The sequence below is a fragment of the Cryptomeria japonica genome, chromosome 3 (assembly GCF_030272615.1).
Source record: "Cryptomeria japonica chromosome 3, Sugi_1.0, whole genome shotgun sequence".
Taxonomy (NCBI): domain Eukaryota; kingdom Viridiplantae; phylum Streptophyta; class Pinopsida; order Cupressales; family Cupressaceae; genus Cryptomeria; species Cryptomeria japonica.
In genome coordinates this window covers 160501133-160517896 of record NC_081407.1, presented here as the reverse complement: position 1 = coordinate 160517896, position 16764 = coordinate 160501133, and the positions used below count along the sequence as shown (strand labels likewise).

At 38.5% G+C, this 16764-nt stretch overlaps 2 protein-coding genes across 5 annotated transcripts in view; both read left to right on the top strand.

The window, feature by feature from the left end:
- Positions 1-2763: 2763 nt before the first annotated feature.
- The window catches only part of LOC131031023 (uncharacterized), a 235747-nt gene continuing 221746 nt past the window's right edge, over positions 2764-16764 (top strand). For 2 of the 3 annotated variants that reach the window (XM_057962026.2, XM_059218121.1), the window contains exon 1: positions 2764-3371. In XM_057962026.2, coding sequence (XP_057818009.2) covers positions 2997-3371 — 375 coding nt within the window. In that variant the 5' untranslated portion in view covers positions 2764-2996. The remainder of the gene's footprint in view (positions 3372-16764) is intronic. The other variant, XM_057962027.2, reaches the window with a different exon arrangement.
- LOC131874585 (uncharacterized) lies at positions 13570-16178 on the top strand. Of its 2 annotated transcripts, none has more exons than XM_059218122.1 (2): positions 13570-15577; positions 15708-16178. In XM_059218122.1, exons 1-2 carry the CDS (start codon positions 14954-14956, stop codon positions 16074-16076), a joined length of 993 nt encoding a protein of 330 aa, XP_059074105.1. In that variant the 5' UTR covers positions 13570-14953; the 3' UTR covers positions 16077-16178. The 2 variants fall into 2 exon arrangements, 1 of the variants encoding a protein (XP_059074105.1); XR_009371930.1 differs by having other exon boundaries at positions 13572-15577.

Here is a 16764-nt window from a genome sequence, read left to right as displayed (position 1 = left end):
CCACTCTCAAACATCTTGCCAATATATAGATACAATATAACTTAAAGTATAAGTTATATTTTCTCTAAATGTAAAATATAACATACTTAAATGTTATATTTTATGTATATATCTTGATGAAAAAAACTAAGGGAAGGCCAAAGGAATCAACATCTAAGGCCATGTTTTTTTTTTCTAGCTTAATGTAAGCAAAACACATGTGTTTTGCTTGCTAAGAATAACATGTACATGTTATAATGCATGCACATTTTTTTCCTCATAAAAGTGTGTACGCGTTTTTATTTTAAATAACACGTACATGTTTTTAATTCAAAGAACAAATAGGTGTACACATACATGGTTTTTGAATTTTTCAAAAACATGCACACGTTTCGTCCATTTTAGGCATTTTTTTTGCTAGTAGCCACTTTTTTTTTCACCATCTGGGTGCACATACCCTTGAATTAACACTAAGAAACCATATCAATCACATTTTGAGCAATCAATTTCAACAACAAGAGTTTGTATTGGTAAGTTTGTATCTCTTGAGATCTTGTTTGTGAAAATCACCTAAGAGTCAAACTTATCTCAATTATGCCTTGAAAAGTTTGAACCTTAATAGATGAGATATGCAAGAAACATACAATCATGCTCACTAATTATACTAAACCACTTTATTAATGCATTTTTCCAATAATTTTTTTTATTAACCAATAGGCTTTTTAGGTGGGGAAACCCCCACCAAAATTGTCTCATGTTGGAGTTTTTTGTCGACTGGGAAATTTCATTGTTCGTTGGTTTCCATTTGCCACAGGAAAAAAGGATGGTAGGAAAAGGTTGTAGAGTATGGCTTTAAACCTATCATTTGCATTTGTTATAATGTCTATAAAGCTTCTTCAAAAATCTCATTTTGTGCATACCTTGCAATCATGGTATTCCACAAAATTACACTTCTTTGGGAAATTTTTCAAATAGTTCCTGTGAATGGTGAATTCTTCCACATTTTGCATGCATGTCTATTGGGGCATTTGTAACTATATTATTTGATAAAATTCCCTTTTCACTATGCTTTGATGGAAGTCTATACCTTGCTTCAAAGCTCTCATTTTGGCACAGACTGGGAGTATGTTGGAGAAGGTGAATGGATCAAGTTGGACACTTGTTGATTGCATTTCCCGAAATAGGATCAATGCATCATGAGGATACTCACGTCTTTGGTAAGACACAATTACAACATTCCAAGATAAGCTATCTCGTTCTTTCATGCCATCAAATACTTTGCGAGTAGAAACCAAACTCACACACTTGGCATACGAAAAATGTATGGGTAACAAATGAAAATATCATGTGAGTGATGAGAGAATGGAATGCGTTTAGAAGGAAAGTGCAATCTTGGCAATGCAAGTGAGCATTTCATTGTCCAATGCGGAATTTCCACATTTAATAACCTGGGTCACAGAACTTAAGTGATATTCCCTTTCAGTAAAACACCAATTGCTCTAGTGCCAAAAGAATCCCGACAAGAGGGATCATGTCTACATCAAATTCATCTTGGAATTGGCTAGTTCCTTGTGGGAGTGTGATATTGTAATAGTTGTTTTTTAGGGTTGCATGAAATTTTGACGTTTTAGACTTTTTTGAGATTTTTTGATATGCCTAGCAATGGGCTCTAATTCAAAGAATCCTAATGGCGAAATGACATATTCATTTTGTGTTTGTTTTGATTAAAGCATTCTAATTAATTATTATATACAAATCTCATATCACTCTTTTTTAAAATTTGGTTTCTATTTTGAAATTTACTTTGCATCATCTTTAGGGACTTGATTCAAATCTTTTACAATTTTTAAAATTCATATTCAAAATATATCCCATCAATTTTCTTATAGTAATCATTATAAGCCAACTTAGTGTATGTTTTTGTTAATTTGTGTATTATTGTTGTACATAAAGACATTGATTGTTTATTCACTTTGAAATCATCAAGGAATGCTAGAATGCAAAAGAACATCTAGGTCAAACATCCGTAAAGTCAATTATGCATTGTCTGGTTTTAACATCATCAATATCATTGTATGCTTGTTTTTTGTCTTTGATATTGCACTTAGAGATACAAAGTTGCTCCACTAGAGATTTGACTAGAGAGAAAATGGTCCTCATAATTCAACATATTCTCTAAAGGTGTAATGCCCCATTTTTCATTAGAGATGCAAATGAACAAAAGGCAACTCAACATTTTTTTTGCAATACAAAAGTGGTATTAAACAAGCCACACAAGTCTACCACATACACAAGGTGTCATACCATGTGATAACGTACTTGACATTTACATTTATGCACGATACATGCTAGCACAAGTAGAAGACTTAACTCTACCTTTGGAAAAGACACCAAGGTTGAACTAGGAAGATCTTTCATAATGGACCCATGGAAGAATATTTTCCACCTCCCAACTATATTACCATCGTCAAGAACAATAGATGTTTATGCCACTCTAAGCAATCCCCAAGCTATGGAGAAAATCATGGATACACTGCTATCAAAGCCAAAGTTCACACACATATAGAATATACACGACAACACTCACACCAAATTAAGCACATACAGTTTAAAGTATATTTTACTATCCACATAACCATTGCACCTCCTTTTTAGTCCAGGTGCTAGTACTAAATCAATTACAAACATTTGACAAAAACCAAACTTTTTCCCATAAATTTTTTTCCTCTTTTTAATGAAAAAATTACTTAGTCAGATAGATAATCTATAATCCTTTCGTAAGTTCTACATGGTTCTTTGGAAGCAAGAGAAAATGCTACCTCCAATTCTGTCCCTTTGCATCTCTAAAATCTCTAGAGCTCGATGGGCTCACTGAAAATCAATGTAAGAAGAAACGTGTACATTTGAAAAATGAATAGAAACAGAATGTACAAAGCAGATAAGCAGCGGCTGTTTGCTTTTGGGTGCCCTTGATATCTCAATGCTATGAAACGTAAATATACCATTTATTTACAGTCATGCAGATTCTATCGCATGCTCAATTATGGCCGAGCATTCTAGTTAAAAACTACGTGGAGCACAATGACAGAAATTTTAATTATAAGATGAAAGCTGGTTTTATTTCACAGCGGGCTTCAAGTTTAAGGACAAAAACTAATGCCTTGTTTACCAAGGTAAAGAGAAACGCCTTAGGCCATCACTCTCACTTCTTTGCTGGAGATAATGAAGGGTATTTGAACTTCAGACGCTTTTACTTCGGGAAACGGAATAAGAATAAAATGAGAGTTCTCATGGCAGTAGCCAAAGTTAAAGATTACTATTCCATCCTCAATGTGTCCAAAACAGCCAGCAATCAAGATGTCAAAGCTGCTTACAGAAAACTTGCTCGTAAGGTATGTGTGCTCACTCTTTTTTTCCCCTCCCTCCACGGCACTTCTCTGCCATTGCCATTAGAACTCAATGCAATTTTTATGTTTAGGCTCTGATACAATGGTATTTGATTGAATGCCCATTATTCGTAAAGACTACTCAATACCGAAACATACCCACTATTGCGAATTTCAAGCCACACTATTCAACGATTAAAAACAAATGAAATTCCAATGAAACAGAAGGCCTGAAACTTCAAGACCAAATGTTGTCCATGTTGGCTATTAAAACTGCAGGTCCTCCCCATATAGCACCATCACTCAAACTGAGACAAGGGGAACAAGATATCTCAGGTAAGAGGAGGACACATCAACAAGGAGAGGACAAGTTTGGCCCAATGCATAAGATTAGGGCCAACTCTGGCTCTTCTTTTTCGGGCTTTTTAGAACCAAGGTGGGTGATCCTTGAAGCCTTTTCATAGGAGAATTAACGAGACATGAAGAAACAGAAGCTGAAACTTCGATTATCGTGCCCTAATGACAATAAAAAACAAGTGTACTAGACCTAACTAACTACTTTGCAAAAAAGCCTGTAACTGTATCCAAAGATGTAATAAATTTCACTCACCAAAGATGAATCGTCTTAGATTTCATACACGCTTACTCTTTGTGAACTCACGATTATAACGCTCTGGATATTTGTTTGACACAAATTCACTAATGATATATATTGCTAAAGCAATGGGCTATGAGGTGGGTAGGAATCCTAGATGCTTAACTCTCTAAATGTATGGATTGAGTACTAGCTCACTTGAGATATGTCAAAATTTATGAAACTGAAGTTAAGCACATATGCAGGATAGCAAACTAAACTACAAAAATGAAAAACATATTATAAATGAGAAGATGGAATCCTAAACCAATCTGATTGGTGCTAAATATATGATGAAATAAAGTCACAATATGCAAGAAAAAAAGATAGCCACATGGGAGTGCAATACAATCATCAAAACAGGAAAATGTTTCACTCCATACATACATAGTAATCCATCTTAAATCAACGATACCCTACATGCAACAAAAAGAGACCGTTATAAACAGTTTGTAATGCGTTGCAATGCCGTTACATTAATCACCTCCTCATTAAATCAGGCCAGGAAATGTGACAAGAGAATGCCAACAATTATGTTTGAAGATTTCCTTGGAATGCTATAGCTTGCCATGTAGACATATGATCACGTGGTACCCAGCCTGATTACACCTTCCTCCAGCCCATACATATGATACAATCCTGTACAATGTTGCACATACATTGATTTATCCCCCATAATATATTCAGCCAACGAGAGCAGAAAATTGTTGCAGAAATCCTGTACAATGTTGCACATACATTGATTTATCCCCCAGAGTATATTCAGCCAACAAGAGCAGAAAATTGGTGCAGAAACCAAACTTAATTTATAGTATTTCTTGCTGGGGGGTTATAGGGATTGTGTGGAGGTCAAAGCATGACACCTGCATGTACAACAATTTGCCAGAAAATCTCTTTGGATCTAGTTTTGGATATTCAAAAGCAATTAAAACACTCTCTCCATACTTGGAGAAGTAGCCATGTACCTATTTTCAGGCTTTAAGTAGGGTCTTCATTTATCCATTCTTTCTTTCCTAATTTTCATATGGATTTGCATGTGGATCCATGCATCAAGGGAGTCTGATAGCACTTTGGTGGGATTTGAATGGTTGTGCAATTCCATTGCATTCAATTTGGTTCATTGGTGGTATACTCAGATGTGTAGGGGACTAGCAAAAGGTAATTGTTTAAATGGCAGAGCCCCAAGGTAGAACTGCAAGTTGGATTTCCACATGTGCATAAGAAGTGGAAAAGTTTGCAGGCATAATATTGGTGGGAATTGGGGTTCAGGATGCACATTGCAACTTGCAAGGAATATCTCTAAGTTACCGATTTGGGTACGGATTCGACAATTTTTTTTTTCTTGGGTACGGGTACGGGTATGGGTATGTCCGTATATATATGTATGTATGTATGTATGTATACATACATATATATATATATATATACATATATACATACATACATATACATATATATATATATATATATATATATATATATATGTATGTATGTATATATGTATACATACATACATACATATATATATATATATATATGTATGTATGTATGTATGTATGTATGTATACATATATTATATATATATATGTATACATATATTATATATATGTTGAAACATCAAAATTATATATATGTTTTGATGCATTTCATGCATCATAAGGGACAAAATTAGGGTTTAGATGTTAAAAAAATATTAAAAAGGTGTTTTTTTATTGTTTTTTGTGTTTTTATGACCCATGGGCCTCGTTTTTGGGAACCCATAGGCCTTGGTTCTCCTGGGTCTGCTTGGGTTCTGCCTGGGTTCCTCTTGGGTTCTGCCCAGGTTGCTAGGTTCTCTGTGGGTCCTTCGTGCAACCTGGGAGGATCCTAGGGAGAACCCGGGGAGAACCAGGATCGGGCAAGAACAAGGACCTGGACCTAGCTCATTTTGCCAAGAACTGGTATCTTAGGAACATCTAAATGTCTATAAGCAAATGTATGGTGGGCCCATGGGATGTGGGAAATTGAAGCATGGAAGGATGGGGGAAGCTCCTGGTAGGAATGAAAGTTTGCAAATATGTAGTAGTTGAAGGTGGGGCTCAGGATGCACTTCGTGGGAAATGCAAAGGCATAAAGAACCCCCAAAAGTCTATAAATGGCAAAAAAGAATAGTGGGCTGGAAATAAAGAATAGATCTCTTTGCATTGGTGCACATATGCAAATGTGCTTGAAAAGTTCAAAGTTCTGCAATCTAGGAGAGAAGGAAAAAGGTAGGAAGATCGAAAATGTAGGTAAGGGGAGGATGGCAACATGAGGTGCAAATGTGCAAGTGGGGTCTGCTTTTCTACAAGAATAGAAGGAAGAATGCAAGGATGTGGAGGAATGGGGAGTGGAAGCAAGTATGCAAGGTGTAATGAACCTTTGCTGTACCTGCCTTGCCTTTCTGATAATTAGGGCCTGATCTATCCACCGAAGGTTGGATTTAGGGCCACAAAAGGAAATTACGGTTTCCTGCAACATTTAGATATTTTATTTTATGTCAGCAGTAATATTAGATCGGTGGCATAATTATTGCAGCACAAAATACATACATGACCCATTCTAGATTTTGAGGATTTTCTAGGTTGGCTGGGCTACCCATCCAAACCCATCCTGTCTCTTAGGGCTAATAGGGCCACCTGAGGATGGGCCCAGCATACCCTTGGCTTGCACTCATTATCTTGAATGTACTAACAAACAGAAAATATTAGGAAGATAACAAATGCATACATAAAACATAGATTCATGACTATATTACTTGGTTAACATTTATCCATTTTATATAAATTTGGAGGGACCAATTCATTATATTTGTGCCTAGTTGCAAAAACATGACTATCATTAATTATTATTCCTTTTCTCTACATATTAGTTGTGTCTGAGAATGAATGAGTTATTTTTATTCTTTGTCTATGACTAAAGTGTATTTTTAATGCAGCATTCTAAACCTGATATTGCAGGTTACCTATCTAGTGTGAAGATTAAGTTCATTTTACCCTTTTGTACATTATAGATGTGCTTAGTTCATTTGGTAAGACATTTTTAGCATGGAACCGATTTAGCAATTAATCTGGGTCACTAGTTAAATTATATTAATTACTGTTATATGAGGAATGAAAACAGTTTTAATACAATTGGCACAAAACATACTTCAACATTTCGACATTTAAGCGGATTGGCCCGGGGACGTACTAGCCTACTAGTGATGGGAAGGAATGCTTACTAGGCGCTGGTTCTTCATCGTTGGGAAGAACCAGCGACAAGCCCTTTTACATCATCTGCTGACTGATGCATTCCCCGAGCAATCCTCATGGTTGTCTAGGCATCATAAATTATGAAAACTGAAATAAATATTATTACTGAGTAACGAAGTTACCTGTTGGATGCTTCTCCTTGTCCTTCTCTCCTTGTCACCCCCTCTCTTGTGTTTCCTTGGGGTGCGGTTTTATACCTCTTTGAAACCACGCGATTCCCTTTGAAACGTGGTGTGTATTCCGGAGGTGGCTTGGCAATGGACGCATCCTTTCATTACTAGTTAAGATAAAATGTATTTTAAGTGGTAAAAATAATTTATGTATTGAATATATATATATTTATGTACATGTATTGTTTAATGTTTCTAATCATTGCCTGTTGTCTACATGGGAATATGACAGTCCTCCCCCCTTACATTGCTTGTCCTCAAGCGATGTGGAGATTTGGGTGGTTGAAGATCTCTTCACCCTCCCAGGTTGCATCCTCCTCCGGCAACCCTTTCCATAAGATCAAGTATTCTACAATGTTTTTACTCTTTATTCTCCTTTCTCTTATGTCTAAAAGGGCTTCTGGCTCGAGTGTTAATTTTCCCTCGTCATCTATTGGAGGTAACTCCTTGCATGGGGATATCTGCTGCCCAAATGCTCTTTTTAATCTAGACACATGGAATACATTGTGGATGCGGCTGCCTGGAGGAAGCTCAAGTTCATATGCTACCTCTCCTACCTTCCTTGATATTGGGTAGGGTCCGTAGAACCGTGGCTTCAGCTTCTCTGCCCCACTAGATTTCAGCGAAGACTGCTTGTAAGGCTGCAACCGTAGGAAGACTAGGTCCCCTATCTCAAATGATCTTTCAATACGATTACGATCAGCATATATCTTTTGCTGATTTTGGGCTTGATGTATGTGATCTTGTAGAGCCCTTAGGATGTCCATGCTTTCCTGAAAAAAATCCTTGGCTCGTGGTACTTGACTTTCTGGAGTAATTAGTGATCCAAAAGAGGTGGGTTCATAACCATAAAGTGCTTTGAATGGGCTCATTTGGATAGACATATGATGTGTAGTGTTATAACAGTATTCTCCTAAATGTAACCATTTGATCCAAGCTTTTTGCTGCCCAGTGACATAATTTCTTAGATATCCTTCAATCCATTTGTTGATGATTTCAGTTTGTCCATCGGTTTGGGGATGATAGCTAGTACTCGGAGTGAGACTAGTCCCCGCCATCCTGAAGATTTCTTGCCAAAATTGCCCCATAAACCGGCTGTCTTGGTCACTTATGATATTTTGGGGAAGCCCATGAAGTCTGAAAACTCCCTTAAAAAACACTTCTGCTACTTGAGATGCTTGGAATTTGTTTGTTATAGCAAAGAAGTGTGCATATTTGGTGAGACGGTCCACAACCACATATATACAATCTTTTCCTTCGGCCTTGGGTAGGCCGGTGATAAAATCCATTGAAATGCTTTCCCACTTCTGGTTGGGAATGGGCAATGGTTGTAGCAACCCGGCTGGGTGGTTGAGTTCTGCTTTGTTCTTCTGGCACTGTACATTCTTGTATGTATTTTTGGACTTCTTTCTTAAGTCCTTTCCAAGAATACCGTTCTCTGATTTGTTTATATGTCTTATAGAACCCTGGGTGTCCTGCCAATGGATTATCATGGTACTCTTTAACTATTACTTCCTTAAGTTTAGAGTTGGGCACCAAGTACAACCTGTCCTTATATAGGATAAGCTCCTCCACAACTTTGTATTTTGCATGACTTGATGGGTCCCTCAAGATCTCGCTAGCAAAAGTTTCCTTGGCGTATTCTGCCAAAAGATCATATTTCCAATCAGCATTTATAGAAGTTACGGTATTTATTTGTTGCTTCCTTGATAAGGCATCTGCTACCACATTGGTAGTTCCTTTAACGTATTCAATATCAAAGTCATAAGCTTGTATCCTGCTGACCCATTTTTGTTGCCTATCATTTAGATCCCTTTGGTTTAAAAAGAATCTTAGGCTGTTATGGTTTGTCTTTACATGGAATTTGGTGCAAACTAGGTATTGGCGGAATTTGGCTAGGGCATGCATGATGGCTAACATCTCTTTATCATAGACGGGGTAATGCTTTTCTGTTTCTGTCAGCTTACGACTTTCGACGGCTATGAGGTGTTTCTTTTGCATGAGGACAGCTCCAATCCCTTCTCCGGAGGCATCACATTGTAGTTCAAAAGGAAGGGAAAAATTAAGGATAGCTAGGACGAGGCATGAGCTCATAGCTTCCTTTAGACTTTCAAAAGCTCTTTGGGCTGCTTCGCTCCAAGTGAAAGCCCCTTTCTTAGTTAGATCGGTGAGAGGGGCTGCCACTTTGGAGAAACCCCGTACAAACCTTCTGTAGTAACTACATAACCCCAAGAACCCCCTTAATTGTGTGAGGGACTTAGGTCTAGGCCATTCTCTGATAGTGGCTATCTTTTCCTCATCCACGCTAACCCCCTCCGCATTAATCTTATGCCCTACATATAGGATTTCCTCCATTCCAAACTCACATTTGGATGCCTTAGCATAAAGTGACTCTTGCTCTAGGATCCTTAATGTGTCCTCAATGTGTTTGAGGTGCTCCTCCCAAGTTTTGCTGTAGATCAAAATGTCGTAAAAAAAAACTAGTAGAAATTGCCTTAGCTGCTTGCGGAAAGTATGATTCATACATGACTGAAATGTTGCTGGTGCATTGGTTAGACCGAAAGGTAGAACCAAGAATTCAAAATGTCCATAGTGACACCGAAAAGCTGTTTTGTGGATGTCCTCTTCCCTCATCCTGATTTGATGATATCCTGATCGAAGGTCGATCTTGGAGAAATATCTAGCTCTGTGTAGTTCATCAATCAGCTCATCTATCCTTGGGATTAGGTATCTGTTTTTGATGGTTTTCATATTCAGTGCTCTGTAGTCAATACACATTCTTAGAGTGCCATCTTTCTTTTTAACAAGTACCACCGATGATGCGAAAGGGTTGGAACTAGGTTGGATGTGTCCCATAGCAAGTAGTTCCTTAACGGTTTTCTCAATTTCTTCCTTATATTTGTGAGGGTGGCGATAAGGGGTAGTGATGACTGGTTTTGCCCCCTCTTCCAATTCTATAGTGTGTTCAAACCCCCGTTTGGGAGGCAAACCTTGGGGAATTTCCCCAAACACCCCTTTATATTTCTCCATGATGGGTTTGATGTCCATATGCGTGGATTTCTCATGAGTATTGCTCTTATCTAGTATCATGCATTGGGCCACCCATTCTCCTCGTCCTTTTCTAAAAATTTGCTCCAATTTCTTACAAGAAACCACTTTAGGGCTACCATCAGGTAAGCCCTTGAGAGTAACTTCCTTCCCTTCATTCTGAAATCTGATTATTTGGTTTGGGAGATCAAACATAAAACATCCCAGTGAATAAATCCATGGAGTCCCCAATATGATATCTGTGTCCAATGGTACCACGTAGAGATCTTCCCTTACCGGATGGCTACCTATTATGAACTCCAACTTAGGTACCAACTTAGTGCATTGGACCCTTGCCCCTGTGGCTGTTGCTGCTTCGAACCCCTTAAAAGTTTGTGTGGGTAATTTATGCTGCTTGACAACCCTTTCATCAATGAAGTTATGGGAGGCTCCGTTGTCCACAAGTGTGACTACTTTCTTCCCTTTAAGCAAACTCTTGATTCTAAACAGATTGTGCTTAGCAGCATGGGTGATAGTGGCAACTATGGCCTGATCTTCCTCCCCCAGTCTCATCCTTTTGCTAGGTGGCTCTTCCTCATCCTCATATGGTGAGGCTTCTATTCTGTGAGCCCGGCCTTGACATTTATGGCTCCTTCCTTCATAGGGTTTTAGACATGTGAAACAAAGTCCCTTCTTTTTAAGGTCCTCCAAGGCTGAACACATATGTCCCTTTTCTCTCTTTCCCTTGCAATAGGTGCAAGACCTTACAATCCCTTCTTGATTGTGTTTATTGTCCTTGGGCGGAGGTTTGGAGGAGTTGCCAAAGGGCTTGGTCTTGTCCTTGGGTGAGCTTTCTTCAAATTTCATAGCTTTCTGTATAGCCTCATCTAATGTTTGGGGTTCATGGGCACTCACTGTGCTTTTGATTGATCCCCTCAGGCCTTCTATGAATAGGTAAGTAAGCCTTTCTTGTGTTAGACCCGGTACCATCACTGCTAATTTCTGGAATTCTGTGGCATAGTTTTCAATAGTCCCCTGTTGCCTTAGTTGGGTGAGCTCTCGGAAGTACCACTCAGGATGCTTTTGGTCAAATCTTTTTATGAGCTTTTGGGTGAACTCCTCATATGTGTTTATAAGTTGATGTCCTTGAGTGATAAGACCATGGTGCCACCACTCATGGGCAACTCCGGATAGATGAAGTATAGCAAATTTAATGGCATTGGATTGAGTCATGGGGCTGAGGGATAAATAGGTATCCAATTTTTGGACCCATGACCTAGCTGATACCTTGCCTTCCCCATCATAGTTGGGGATAGTCACCTTACTGAGCTTGTTTTGAAGCTCTTTGTGGGCTGGAAGATGTCTTTCATTCTGGCCCAGTGTCTTTAGTTTGGCATCACAATAGTCTTTGAAGGTTACAAGATCTCGTAGTTCGGGATCCAACCCGCGGTAGTCTGCAAGGATTTGATCTACATTTCCCATGGGCATGTCATGGTTATCATTACTTATTGGCACTTCCTCAGGTAGGAATGAAGGTCGAGTGGGCCTTGAGCTGGTGTCTTTTGACGGGGTGGGGTGGTGGTTTTCAGAATGATTGGATTGGGCTTCTTTGGTGTTATGGTTGCTTATGTTTTGGAGGGCCTGAAGGACTAGTTGGTTATTCCTCTCATTCTGTTCAATGAAGGCCTGCATGGTTCTTTTAGTTTGTTCCCTTAGTGCTTGAGCGGTTTGCTCCATGAAGGCCCTAAGTTCATTACTAGCTTGTTCACTCATGTCGTTGGCTCCTTTTTTTCTCTCTCTTTCTAAGGCCCTACGGGATCTTTGGCTTTGTTGCATTAACTATTTCCACAGGGTGGCAGGAAGGAGGCTCTGATACCACTGTAATGAACCTTTGCTGTACCTGCCTTGCCTTTCTGATAATTAGGGCCTGATCTATCCACCGAAGGTTGGATTTAGGGCCACAAAAGGAAATTACGGTTTCCTGCAACATTTAGATATTTTATTTTATGTCAGCAGTAATATTAGATCGGTGGCATAATTATTGCAGCACAAAATACATACACGACCCATTCTAGATTTTGAGGATTTTCCAGGTTGGCTGGGCTACCCATCCAAACCCATCCCGTCTCTTAGGGCTAATAGGGCCACCTGAGGATGGGCCCAGCATACCCCTAGCTTGCACTCATTATCTTGAATGTACTAACAAACAGAAAATATCAGGAAGATAACAAATGCATACATAAAACATAGATTCATGACTATATTACTTGGTTAACATTTATCCATTATATATAAATTTGTAGGGACTAATTCATTATATTTGTGCCTAGTTGCAAAAACATGACTATCATTAATTAGTATTCCTTTTCTCTACATATTAGTTGTGTCTGAGAATGAATGAATTATTTTTATTCTTTGTCTATCACTAAAGTGTATTTTAATGCAACATTCTAAACCTGATATTGCAGGTTACCTATCTAGCGTGAAGATTAAGTTCATTTTACCCTTTTGTACTAAGTTGCAGGGTTCGCCCCTGGGAAGCCCTGGTACGGGTCCGGGTTCGACCGGGTCCGTGGTACGGGTCCGGTTCGACCCGGGTTCGACCAGGGTTCGTAAAACCCAGGGTGGGTTCGACCCGGGTCGAACCCAGTCGAACCCGGGGTCGAACCCAGTCGAACCCGGGCGGACCCAGTCGAACCCGCGTGGCTGGGCGGCCCAATAAGTTAAAAAACAAACCAAATTTTTTTTTTTTTTCAATTCCGCCTTTAAAAAAGCGAAAATTATAACCTAAAAAACACTTCTAAAACATCTTATTGACACATTTCACCTCATTTGTGTTGCAAACAAATTTTTTATGAGAGCAGGTTGAAGAGAGGTTGAACAAAATTTGGCTTCCAAGATCAAAGAGGAGGAGTTGAAGACTGATTTTAGAAGCTTCAACAAGTGTTGCAGCATCATTTCCATACATTTTCAAGCTTCCATTGGCAGCAAGAGGTAGGTTTTTAAACATTTTTTTCCAACTATTTTTGTTTCACAAATTGTCAAACATGAAACTTGAATTTTTTTTCATTATTTAGTTTTTGTTTTTGAATATGTTTATTTTATTTCTTGCCATAGGAACTAGAATGGCATCTACATCTTCCTCCATTGGCAATGAACAAATAATTGCAAAACAAAGAAATGATCCAAATTCTCCCTTATGGAAATATGTGGACATTATAAAACAACTTCCGGGAGGTGGGGGATTCCGTTGGAAATGCCATGGATGTGATATTGAACGTAATAGTTCATATTATCGAGTGGTAGGCCATTTGTGTGGAATAAAAGGAAGAGGCATCAAAAAATGCCCTGGCAAAAATGGTAAACCTATACCAGATGAGATAGTGATGAAATATATTAGGGAGCATGAGGCAGCAGAAGAGAGGGAAGCCCGTAGATTGAACCAAACCGCATCAAAGAAAACAAGGGGAATGCAAGGCCCTTCTAATCCCAGTATTGTAGTAGAAGACCACCCCTTCTTTGCCACAAATGAACCTCAAAGTGAACCACCCTTGACACGTAAAAGAACAAAAGGGCCTTTAGAAACCGCATTCCAAAATGAGAGTAGAGACAATGCTGATCAAGATATAGTAAGGTGCATTTATGCAAATGGTTTGTCATTCAATGTTGTTCGCTCCCCATATTGGAAGCAAATGATAAAAAGTGTTAATGAGGCACCAAGAGGGTATAAGGGCCCCGGTTATGAGAAGGTACGTGGAACATTATTGGAGAAAGAGGTGAAGAGGGTTGAAGATGCATTGAAACCCATAAGGGATTCGTGGGTTGAGACAGGTGTAACAATTGTTTCAGATGGGTGGAAAGATGCTAAAAACCGTCCCTTGATCAATGTCATAGCGGTGTCCCCTAAAGGGGCAATGTTTTTGAGAGCTGTGGATTGTGAGGGCCAAATAAAAGATGGCGAATTTATTGCAGAAATTCTCATCTCTGCCATTGAGTCTGTGGGACCCCGCAATGTTGTCCAAGTCATAACGGACAATGCAAAAAATTGTAGAGCTGCTGGTTTGTTGGTTGAGCAATGCTATGATCACATCTTTTGGACACCTTGTGCGGTACATTCGCTCAATCTTATGCTACAAAGGATTGGGCAAAAAATAAAATGGATCAGAGATGTGTATGCAGAGGCTGAGGACATCCAGATGTTCATCACAAACCACCACATGTCTCAAGGGATTTTTAGAACCTATTCGAATTTGGAGCTATTGAAGGTAAGTGAAATAGTAATTTAATTTTACATTTTCTGATTTTTTTGAATTTTCAATGTTAATAATATCATTGTGTAAGCTATATTGTGTATTCTTCTTTAAAGTTTGGCTTTATTTTTTAATAATTTGGCATTAATTTGTGTTATAGGTTGCTGAGACCCGTTTTGCATCAAACACAATCGTCTTAAGACGACTTGTGAAAGTTAGAGTGGCACTATGCAATATGGTGATCAGCACCAATTGGACTGTATGGAAGCAAAGTAGCACTGAGAGGGCAGGAAAAATTAGGGATAGAATATTGGATGAGAAATGGTGGGATCTTGTTACATATCTCCTAAGTATCACTGAGCCCATCATGAGCATGATTCGCTATACAGACATGGATAGGCCTTGCATAGGTGAGATTTATGATGGCATTGATTCAATGCTTGAAAAAATAAAGTTCACTATAAATGAAAAAGAGAATGATCCTCAGGAGAAATTCTTCAAAGAACTGGAATTAATTATTGTAGAGAGGTGGAATAAGATGACCACTCCTTTGCACCTTCTTGCCTATGCCTTGACACCTAAGTACTATAGCAATCAGTTTCTTGATAAACCAGGAAGGATTCCACCATGGAGAGATCTAGAAGTATCTGATGGGTATAAGGCAGCATTTCTTAGACTATATCCCGATGATGATTTGCGAGATGTTGTTACAAATGAGTTCATAGAATTCGCAAATGGGAATGGTCTAAGTGTTGATGCACTTCGTCATAGATCCAAGAAAGATGCTCATAGCTGGTGGTACTTCCATGGCACATGCTTCCAACACCTACAACCCCTCGCTATAAAAGTTTTATCACAAGTAAGTTTAATTAATTAAAATTTTTAATTTACAAGTTTTAGTTTATTTATAGTTTACTTTGTCTTCATAGGTTGCTAGTAATTTTATTTTTATTAATGTATAACTTTAATTGTTTACTTTGTCTTCATAGGTTGCTAGTTCATCTGCTTCAGAAAGAAATTGGAGCACATACTCTTTCATCCACTCAGTAAAGCGCAATAGGCTGCTATCAAAAAGAGCGGAGAATTTAGTATATGTGCATTCCAACCTACGTCTTCTTTCACACAAACAACATGACTACACACAAGGGGAAACAAAGATGTGGGATATAGAGCCAGAGCATACTGATTTGGATGCTCCTGGTTCTCAGCTTCTTGCATTGACACTTGATGACTCGGAAATTGAGCCAACTTATAGTGCAAGTGCAAGTGGCATTGGCTCATGTAATGTCAATGTCAATGAGGATGAGGAGGAGGAGGAGGAGGAGGATGAAGAATTAGATGATCCATTTGATGATTAAACTTTTAAGTTTATATTTTTGAAAGTTGAAACAATGATACTTGAATATTTTGTCATTTTGATATTAAACTTGATGTATATGATGCTATTATCAATTATGGTATGATCATGATGCTATGATTACAAGTTTATGTTTGTTTTGTTGTTCATATGATGCTATGTGACATGCATATTTTAATTCATGCTTATAGGCTTTGATATATATATATATAATATATATATATATATATAAATTTACATGTTTTTGTACTAACGAACCCAAACGAACCCAAACCCCTTTTCAAAATTTTGCCGTACCGGCGTACCGGGTTCTTCGAACCCGAACCGGAACCGGAACCCGAACCGGCAACTTAGCTTTTGTACATTATAGATGTGCTTAGTTCATTTGGTAAGACATTTTTAGGCATGGAACCGATTTAGCAATTAATCTAGGTCACTAGTTAAATTATATTAATTACTGTTATATGAGGAATGAAAACAGTTTTAATACAACTGGCACAAAACATACTTCAACATTTCGACATTTAAGCGGATTGGCCTGGGGATGTACCAGCCTACTAGTGATGGGAAGGAATGCTTACTAGGCGCTGGTTCTTCATCGCTGGGAAGAACCAGCGACAAGCCCTTTTACATCATCTGCTGACTGATGCATTCCCCGAGCAATCCTCATGGTTGTCTAGGCATCATTA

Excerpts from the sequence above, each read along its gene's own strand:
- LOC131874585 (XM_059218122.1), top strand. The coding sequence starts at position 14,954 with ATGGTGATCAGCACCAATTGGACTGTATGGAAGCAAAGTAGCACTGAG. Across the intron at positions 15,578-15,707 it reads CTATAAAAGTTTTATCACAA|GTTGCTAGTTCATCTGCTTC; the intron begins GTAAGTTTAATT and ends TTGTCTTCATAG.